The sequence below is a fragment of the Motacilla alba genome, chromosome 3 (assembly GCF_015832195.1).
Source record: "Motacilla alba alba isolate MOTALB_02 chromosome 3, Motacilla_alba_V1.0_pri, whole genome shotgun sequence".
Classification (NCBI taxonomy): domain Eukaryota; kingdom Metazoa; phylum Chordata; class Aves; order Passeriformes; family Motacillidae; genus Motacilla; species Motacilla alba.
This window is the reverse complement of record NC_052018.1, coordinates 1,369,789-1,379,793: the sequence shown is the minus strand read 5'-3', so window position 1 is coordinate 1,379,793 and position 10,005 is coordinate 1,369,789. Positions and strand designations below refer to the sequence as shown.

The following is a 10,005-nucleotide window of genomic DNA, read 5'->3' as shown; positions in this document are numbered from 1 at the left end:
TCTGGATTTCCCTGGCCAGGGCCTGGATGAGCCTGGGAAAAGGAATTCCTGCCTGGAAGAATCCCAATGTGACCCTAAATCCCCTTTTTCTGCAGGAATTTGTGGGAAGAAAAGACCAGGAAAAACCCTCAGGGCCCTGATCCAACTGTGCTGCTCCTGCCTTTTCCACCCCGATGGAATTCCTGGAATTCCCCTGTGGAGCTGAGATCGCTGCTCCTGCCTTTTTCTCACTGATGGAATTCCTGGAATTCCCGTGCGGAGCTGGGATCGCTACTTCCGCCTTTTTCTCACTGATGGAATTCCTGGAATTCCCGTGCGGAGCTGGGATCGCTGTTCCCGCCCCCATCCCACTCTCCCTCCATGGATTCCCGGCCTCTGGAAGAGCTGGGATCTCATCCCGAGCCTTTCCCAAGCCTTGGAAAGGCTCCGGCAGCTCCTGAACTTCTGCAGCCCCGGGAGAATTTTTCCTCCTTCCCGAGGAAATCTTTGGAGCTGCTGCGGATCCCGGTGGGAATGGGAAGCTGCAGGATCCTCGGGAGAAATCCAGGCTGATCCTGGATCCCGGAACAAGGCCAGGATTCCTTTGGGATCTCCTTGATCCCACAGCCGGATTCCAGCTGGGACACGATCCCTGCTCCCGGTGGGAATTTCACCCTGGGAATTCACCCCTCTTTTCCGTGGATAAACCCGAGGGGAGGGGATCCCAAAAAGAGGCAGGTTTGGGTCATAAGTGGGGAAACTGAGGCAGGGATGGATGCAGGGGCTCCCCAAATCCTGTCCCACAAATCCTGACCCCAAATCAATTCCATCTAATTCCACCCCCCAATCCTGCTCCCAAATTCCACCCCCCAAATCCTGATCCTCCAAACCCTTTCCCTCAAATCCTTCTCCCCAACTCCTGCACCCCAAATCCCATCTCCCCAAAATCCTTCTCCCCCAAATCCTGCCCCCCTCAATTCCCACTTCCCAAATCCTGCTCCACCAATCCCTCAAACCCTGACCTCCAAATCCTGCTCCCAAATTCCTGCCCCAAAATCCTGTCCCAAAAATCCTGATCCTCCAAATCCTGTCCCCAAATCCCACCCCCCAAATCCTGATCCTCCAAATCCTGTTCCCAAATCCTGTCCCCAAATCCTGCCCCCAAATCCTGATCCTCCAAATCCTGTCCTCAAATCCTGTCCCCAAATCCTGATCCTCCAAATCCTTTCCCTCAAATCCTTCTCCCCCAGATCCCATCTCCCCAAAATCCTGTCCCCAGTTCCTGCTCCCCCAAATTCTGCACCTCCAAACCCTGTCCTTAAAATCCTGCCTTCAATTCCTGTCCCCCAAATCCTGTCCCCCAAATCCATTTGTCCAAATCCTGAATTCCTGCACCCCAAATCCCATGCCCCCCAATTCCTGTCCCCAATTCCTGCTCCCCAAAATCCTGCACCTCAAATCCTGCACCTCCAAACTCTGCCCTCAAAATCCTGTCCCAAATTCCTGTCCCCCAAATTCCCGCTTCACAAATTCTTCTCCGCCAATCTTGTCCCCAAAATCCTGTCTCCAAAATCCACCCCCCAAATTCCCATCTTCAAAATCCTGTCTCCAAATCCCACTCCCCAAATCCTGCCTTCCCAAATCCACTCCCCCAGTTCTTGTCTCCCAATTCCTGCCCCTCAATTCCCGCTTCCCAAATCCTGCTCCACCAATCCTGTCCCTCAAACCCTGCCCCCAAAATCCACCCCCCAAATCCTGATCCTCCAAATCCTTTCCCTCAAATCCATCTCCCCAATTCCTGCACCACAAATCCCATCTCCCCAAAATCCTGTCCCCCAAAATCCTGTCCCTCGAATCCCACTCCCCAAATCCTTAATCCCCAATCCACCCCCCCCAATTCCTGTCCCCAAAATCCTGCTCCCCAAATTCCTGCACCTCAAATCCTGTCCCCAATTCCTGTCCCTCAAAGCCTGCTCCCCAAATCCTTCATCCCCAATCCACTCCCCCAATTCCTGTCCCCAAAATCCTGCTTCCCAAAATCCTGCACCTCCAAACCCTGCCCTCAAAATCCTGTCCCAAATTTCTTTCCTTCAAATCCTGCTCCCCAAATCCTTCTTCTCCAATCCACTCCCCCAATTCCTGCCCCCAAACCCTGCACCTCCAAACTCCGCCCTCTAAATCCTGTCCCCAATTCCTGTCCCCCAATTCCTGTCCCTCAATTCCCGCTTCCCAAATCCTGCCCCACCAATCCTGTCCCCAAATCCCTCTCTCCCCAGTTCCTGCCTCCCAGTCCCTCTCCATCAATTCCCAATTCCTGATCCTCCAAACTCCTCTCCCCAAATCCCTCTCTCGAATTCCTGATCCCCCAAATCCCTCTCTCGAATTCCTGATCCCCCAAATCCCTCTGCCCCAAATCTTGATCCCAATTCCTGCTCCCCAATTCCCTATCCCCAAATTCCTCTCCCCAAATCCATCTCCTGAATCCCTGATCCCCCAAATCCCTCACCCCCAAATCTTGATCCCAATTCCCGCTCCCCAATTCCCGATCCCCAAATTCCTCTCCCCAAATTCCCGATCCCCAAAATCCCTCTCCCCCAAATCCCTCTCCCCCAAATCCTGATCCCAATTCCTGCTCCCCAATTCCCAATCCCCCAAATCCTGATCCCAATTCCCACTCCTCAAATCACTCTCCTCCAAATCCCTCATCCCCAAATCCTGATCCCAATCCCTCTCCCCCAAATCCCTCTCCCCCAAATCCTGATCCCAATTCCCGCTCCCCAATTCCCGATCCCCCAATCCCTCATCCCCAAATCCCTGATCCCCAGTTCCCGCTCCCGGTACCCCGGAACGCCGCCTTGGCGATGCGGTCGCCTTTGCCGCGGAGGCCGGAGACGGAGCGGAGCTGCAGCACCAGAGCCATGGCGGGACCGTGCGGGGCTCGGGATGGAGCCGGGGCCACCGGGGCGGGCTCGGGGCCGGGCCCGGCGAGGATCCAGGCGCTCCCGGGGCGGGCTCGGAGCAGAGCCCGGGGCGGTTCGGGGCGCTCGGTGCGGTGCCGGTGCTTGATGCGGTCCCGGTGCGGTGCCGGTGCTCGGTGCGGTCCCAAGGTGGTCTCGGTGCGGTCCCGGTGCCCGATGCGGTCCCGGGGCGGTCCCGGTGCAGAGCCCGAGGTGATCCCGGGGTGCTCCCGGTGCCTGATGCGGTCCCGGGGCGGTCTCGGGGGGGACCGAGGTGCTCGGTGTGCTCCGGTGCAGCGTCCGGGACCTGATGCGGTCCCGGTGCGGAGCCCGAGGTTCTCCCGGTGCTTGATGCGGTCCCGGTGCTCGGTTCCGGTGCTGAGCCCGGTGAGGTGCCCGCAGCCTGACGCGGTCCCGGTGCGGTCCGGGTCCCGGTCCCGGTCCCGGTGCGGTGCCTGTGGCGGTCCCGGTCCCGGTGCCGCGCTCCGGAGCTCCGCTCGCTGCGGTCTCGGGGCCGGCGCGGAGCTTCCCCCGCTCCCGGCGCTGAATTATTCAGCAGCGGGGCCGCCCCTCCTCCCCTCCCTCCCTCCCTCCGCCCCCCTCCCCTCCCCTTCCTTCCCTCCCCCTCCTCTTTTCCCTCTCCTCTTCCCTCCCCCTCCTCTTTTCCCACTCTTTTCCCCCTCCTCTTCCTTTCCTTTCCTTTCCTTGAAATTTCCTTTCCTTTCCTTTCCTTTCCTTTCCTTTCCTTTCCTTTCCTTTCCTTTCCTTTCCTTTCCTTTCCTTTCCTTTCCTTTCCTTTCCTTTCCTTTCCTTTCCTTTCCTTTCCTTTCCTTTCCTTTCCTTTCCTTTCCTTTCCTTTCCTTTCCTTTCCTTTCCTTTCCTTTCCTTTCTCCCCCTTTTCCCTTTTCCCCCTTTTCCTCCTTCCCCTTTTTTCCTCCTTTTCCCCTTTCCCCCTTTTTCCTCCTTTTCCTCTTTTTCCGCTTTTCCTTTTTCTCCTTTCCCCTCTTTTTCCCTTTCCCCTCTTTTTCCCTTTCCCCTCTTTTTCCCTTTCCCCTTTTCCCCCTTTTTCCCTTTCCCCCCTTTTCCCCTTTTTCCCTTTTTCACCTTTTCCTCTTTTCTCCTTTCCCCCTCTTCCCCTTTTTTGCCCCCTTTCCCTTTTTTCCTCCTTTTCCCCTTTTCCCCCTTTTCCCTTTCCCCCTTTTCCCTTTTCCTCCTTCTCCCCTCTTCCCTTTTCCCTTTTCCCCTTTTCCCTTTTCCCCCCTTTTCCCCTTTTTCCCTTTTTCATCTTTTCCTCTTTCCCCCCTTTTCCCCCTCTTCCCCTTTTTTGCCCCCTTTTCCTTTTCCCCCTTTTCCTTTTCCCCCTTTTCCTCTTTTTCCCCTTTTCCTCCTTCTCCCCTTTTCCCTGTTCCCCCTTTTTTCCTCCTTTCCCCCTTTTTCCCCTTTCCCCTTTTCCCCTTTCCCCTTTTCCCCTTTTCCCTTCCCAGCTGCAAGAAGTTGGGAATGGGGAAACTGAGGCAGAGCTCCACGGGATCCACACCCCCCCGCACTTCCCAAAAAATCCCGGGAATGTCTCGGAGGAGCCGAGCCGGACCCGCCCCGTGGGGAGGAGCGTCCGGCACCGGAGGGAGAGGAGTGAGAGGGAAAGAAACCTCCGGGAATCCTGGAATTCTTGGGGCTGGAAAAGCTCCAGCCTGCCCGGATTCCCGCCGGGAATTCCCCCGGGAATTCTCAGTCCCGGGAGGGGATGGGGAGGGATTCCCAAAAAATCCTAAATCCTAGGGATTCACAGCTGGGAATGCCCAGGGGTGTCCTGGGATGGAACAGAATTCCCAAAAAAAATCAAAAATACCATGGATTCACAGCTGGGAATGTGGGATGGGGAGGAATTCCCGAAAAATCCCAAATCCCATGGATTCACAGCTGGGGATGCCCGGAGATTCCCCAAAAAAACCCAAATCCCATGGATTCACAGGCGGGAATGCTCAGGTGTGTTCCAGGATTCCCAAAAAAATCCCAAATTCCATGGATTCACAGCTGGGGATGCCCAGGGGTGTCCTGGGATGGGGCAGAATTCCCAAAAAATCCCAAATTCCATGGATTCACAGCTGGGGATGCCCAGGGGTGTCCTGGGATGGGGCAGAATTCCCAAAAAAGCACAAATCCCATGGATTCACAGCTGGGAATGCTCAGGTGTGTTCCAGGATTCCCAAAAAACCCCAAATCCCATGGATTCACAGTTGGGCATGTGGGATGGGGAAGAATTCCCAAAAAAAATTCCATGGATTCACAGCTGGGAATGCCCAGGTGTGTCCTGGGATGGAACAGAATTCCCAAAAAATCAAACATCCCATGGGTTCACAGCTGGGAATGCCCAGGTGTTTCCTGGGTGGGGAGAGATTCCCAAAAAAGCCCAAATCCCATGGATTCACAAGTGGGAATGTGGGATGGGCAGAATTCCCAAAAAAATCACAAACCCCATGGATTCACAGCTGGGAATGCGTGACTGGGCAGAATTCCCAAAAAATCTTAAATCCCATGGATTCACAGCTGGAAATGCCCAGGGGTGTCCTGGCATTCCCACAAAAAGCCCAAATCCCATGGATTCACAGGTGGGAATGCCCAGGGGTGTCCTGGGATGGGCAGGATTCCCAAAAATCCCAAATCCCGATCCCAAAGAGGGCAGGATAAATCCGGCCCCATTCCCTGGGATTGGGCTGGAAAATCCACAAAAGGCTCGGGGAGAGGGAAAGGGGAATCTGGGAATCAATCTGGGATCTGGGAATCAATCTGGGAATCTGGGAATCAATCTTGGAATCTGGGAATCTGGGAATCAATCTGGGAATCTCAGAATGAATCTGGGAATCAATCTGGGATCTGGGAATCTGGGAATCAATCTGGGAATCTGGGAATGTGGGAATCTGGGAATCAATCTGGGAATCAATCTGGGAATCAATCTGGGATCGGGGAATCTGGGAATCTGGGAATCAGTCTGGGAATCTGGGAATCAATCTGGGAATCAATCTGGGAATCTGGGAATCTGGGAATCAATCTGGGAATCTGGGAATCAATCTGGGAATCTGGGAATCTGCTCTTGTGCCTGGCAAATTTTACCGTGAAAGAGACAAATCCCTCGGGAATTCTGCTCTGGCTTTCCTTGGAAACTTCCTGGGAAATTATAATTTATGGTAATTAGAGCTTATTGCATATTCATGAACCTTTACGGGAATCCCGCCCCATCCCGAGGATCGGCATTCCCACCTGGGAATCCATGGGATTTGGGATTGTTTGGATATCCCTGGGCATTCCCAGCTGTGAATTTTTGGGATTTAGGCTTTTTTGGGAATTCCTCTCCATCCCAGGACACACCTGTACGTTCCCACCTGCGAATCCATGGGATTTGTGCCTTTTTTGGGAATTCCTCCCCATTCCACATTCCCACTTTTGAATCCATGGGATTTGGGCTTTTTAGGGAATTCCGGGACACAAGTGGGCATTCCCAGCTGTGAATCCATGGGATTTTTTGGGAATTCCTCCCCATCTCATGTTCCTACCTGTGAATCCACGGGATTTGGGATTTTTTGGGAATCCTGGGACACACCTGGGCATTCCCACCTGTGAATCTATGAGATTTAGGATTTTTCAGGAATCCCAGCCCCCCAAAAATGAGGTCAAATGCCAAAAGAAAACCCCAAAATCAGGAAAATTCCCCCCAAAATCACCCCCAATTTGGGGTCCATCCAAAGTTCCCCCCCCCGGATGTGCTGGGAAACAGCAGGAAAAAATGAGGAAAAAAGGGGAAATTGAGGGAAAGGGGGGAAATGGGAGGGAAAAGCAGGAAAATGGGGAAGAGAGGGAGAAAAGAAGGGAAAGTTGGGGTGAAAAGGCAACAAAACGGGAAAAACCGGAAAATTAAAATTTTAAAAAGGAAGAAAAACTTGGGAAAAAGCAGGGGGGAGGAGGAAAAGAAAGGAAAACGCAGGATCTGGGAATTCTTTGGGATCCTCAATGGGCATGGTGGGATCTCAGGGCTTCCCTTGCACCGGGAAATGATCCCGAGGCTCCTTTTCGGCTTCGGGGATGTTCCCACCTGGAATGGGCGATCCCAAATCCTCCTTTGGGCCTGGACCCACTCCCAGTCCAAATCTGAGGCTCCGAGGGAGGAATTTTCCCGCTTTTCCATGGATTTTCCCCCTGCCGGGATCGCTCCGCGGCTCCTCCCGATCCAGTCCTTTAGAGGGCACCAAGAGCTCGGGAATCGCATCCCTGGGAGCTCCAGAGGGAGGAATTCCTGCCCTAAATCCCACCCGGCCCTGCCCGCTGGCGCGGGGCTCCATTCCCGGCGTGCCGGCATTCCAGGATTCCCGGCTCGGGTGGGATTTGAGATCCCGGGGAAAGGGCGAGGCTGGAATGTCGGGATGGAGCGGGGATTGTGGGGGGAAATCATGGAAAGGAGGTGTTTTAAAGGGAAAAGTTTGGGATTTTGGGAAGGAATTCCCAGAGAATCATTGGGAGTGTCCAAGGAAAAGTTGGAGCACCCTGGGATTGTGGAATTGTCGGGGTTGGAATGGGATGGGATTAAAGGTCCCTTCCCACCCTGCCCCTTCCAGAATTCCACGACATTTGCAAATCCCAGCTCTGTTCCCAGCTTTTGGCCCTCCAGGATGGAATTGTCTTCTCAAGGATCCATGTTCCCGGGAAAAGGGAGAGGAACAAACTCCCCGTGGGCCCGGTGCTCTCGGATCTCTTCTCCCACCTAAACAATTCCATGATTCCATGAGGTTTTCCCGGGTAATTCTGATGGAATCTCTTGAGTTCCCCGGATTTGAACTAAATCCTCCGGAGCAGCTGCCGGATTCCTTCGGCACAGCTCAGAATTCCCGCTCTGGGTGGCTTTTTTTGGGACACGGGATCGCGTTCCCCGTTCCACGGATCTCTCCATCCGCCTTTGAAGTCCCAGGCAGGTGATGGCTGCCGGTGATGTCAGCGGGAAAAACCTGGAAAAATCCCAAGGAAAAGCTCCCTTTGATTGCAGGGATGACGAGCCCGCTCCATCTTTTTTGCCTTTCAAGAGGAACAATTCCTTTTTTTCTCTGTTTTGTTTTTTTTGGGGATCACAAATAAGCCAGGAATGAGCTGCGGGATCTACAAATCCCGGCAGGAATTCTGCAAAGGCCTTGGATGCTCCTGGGACGAGCAGGAGGGATGGAACCCAAAATGAAGGGACGGGTTGGGTGGGATGGGACCTCAAATCCCAAACCATTCCAAGGGCAGGGACACTTCCCACTATCCCAGAATCTCATCCAGCTTTTCCTTGGACACTGCTAAGGATGCAGGGATTCTCTGGGAATTCCAGCCCAGCCGGGAATTCCTGCCCAAGATCCCACAATCCCAAGCTCCCCTTTCCCACTGGAAGCCATTCCCTGCCTCCTGGCCCTCCAGCCCTTTCCCAAATCCCAGCTCTCCTGGAGCCCCTTTGGGATGGGGAAGCGGCTCCAAGGATTCCCTGGATCCTCTTTTTTTTCCCCTTGGAGCTGCATCCCAAAGTATTTATCTGCTGGGACAGAATTCCAGCCTGGAGCAGCTCCAGAGGATCCTGGAGTGGTTTGGGTGGGAAGGGCCCTTCAATCCCAGCCCATTCCATGGACACCTCCATGACCCCAGGGTGCTCCAACCTTTCCTTGGGAAGGGGAGGGGGAAAAGAAGGGAAAAAGAGGTGGAAAAAGGAGGGAAAAGAGGCGGGAAAAGGAGGGAAAAGAGGTGGAAAAAGAAGGGAAAAGGGGTGGAAAAAGAGGGAAATAAGAGGCAGACAAAAGAAGGGGAAAGAGGTGGGAAAAGGGAGGGAAAAGAGGTTGCCAGGGATTCTCTGGGAATTCCATCCCAGCCCCTCCCCACCCTCCCAGCTGGGAATTCCTTCCCAAAATCCCACCCCGAGCTCCCCTCACTTAGTTCCAGCCATCCCCCTGCTCCGTATCCCGGGGGATTTGCGTTGATCCTCGGCCGGGCTGGGATCAAGGACGGACGGAGAATCCCCCTGGAAAACCCTTCCAGGCTGTCCCCAGATGCTCCCCGGGAGTGCCAATGTGTGGAATTAAGGGAATTGCCGTGTCCTGCTTTCCCCTAATCCCTCTAATCCCTGTAATTACACACTGGGGCTGGTGGAAATGGCTGGTGGCAACTTCCAGACCCTTCCCCGCCATTCCCAGCTCCAGGCCAGGCTCATTCCCAGCAGGATCCGGGCTCATCCTCATTCCCAGCTTCTCCCAGTCCCTTCCTGGGGCTGGGATTGGGATCTCCCGTATCCAAATCTGTGCCCCGCCCTCCCCCCTGCTTCCAGGGGGGGATAATTAATTAAAGCCGCTCATTAATTTGTCCTTGATGCCGCAGATCTCTGGGGAAGGAGGAGCCTGATCCCTGCCCGGGATGGGATCCAGGGGGAGGCACAATTCCACGGCACAGTTCCAATTTCCACAGCTCCTGGGAGCGCAGGGAATTTCGGGGTCACATTCCCGCCCTTTTACAGCTCTTTTCACATCATTTTTGAGCCTCTGAGAATTCTCACGACCATCTCGGCTAATCTCTTTTATCAGCATTTTATTTCGTTTTTTAAAAGGAAAATTTTCCTTTAAAGAAAGAAATTGTATCTCTTTTTTTCTATCTCTTATCACCTCCCTTTCAAAACCCATCTACCCTGCTCTCACACCCCTCTTACTCCTCTTTTTGCACCATTTTACTCTTATTTTTACACCTTTTAGCCCCGTTTACACCTCTTTCACTCCTCTTCTCACACACTTTTAATCTTTTTTTTACACCTTTTATCCCCCTTTTACACCTCTTCTACTCCTCTTTTCACACCATTTTACTCTTATTTTTACACCTTTTTAGCCCCTTTTACACCTCGTTTACTCCTCTTCTCACACCACTTTTGCTCTTATTTTTACACCTTTTATCCCACTTTTACACCCCTTTTACTCCTCTTTTCACACCACTTTTACTCTTATTTTTTACACATTTTATCCCCCTTTTACACCTCTTCTACTCCTCTTTTCATACATTTTTATTATTATAGTTT

The 10,005-nt window shown here is 53.4% G+C and overlaps 1 protein-coding gene across 1 annotated transcript in view; it reads right to left on the bottom strand.

Annotated features, from left to right (window-relative positions):
• Positions 1-9,501, bottom strand: part of LOC119698533 (techylectin-5B-like) — a 21,850-nt gene extending 12,349 nt beyond the window's left edge. Inside the window, exons 1-2 of the mRNA XM_038130506.1 lie at positions 9,496-9,501; positions 2,821-3,391 (exon numbers count right to left, since the gene is read on the bottom strand). Of these exons, the coding sequence (XP_037986434.1) occupies positions 2,821-3,391; positions 9,496-9,501 (577 nt within the window). The remainder of the gene's footprint in view (positions 1-2,820; positions 3,392-9,495) is intronic.
• Positions 9,502-10,005: the final 504 nt, after the last annotated feature.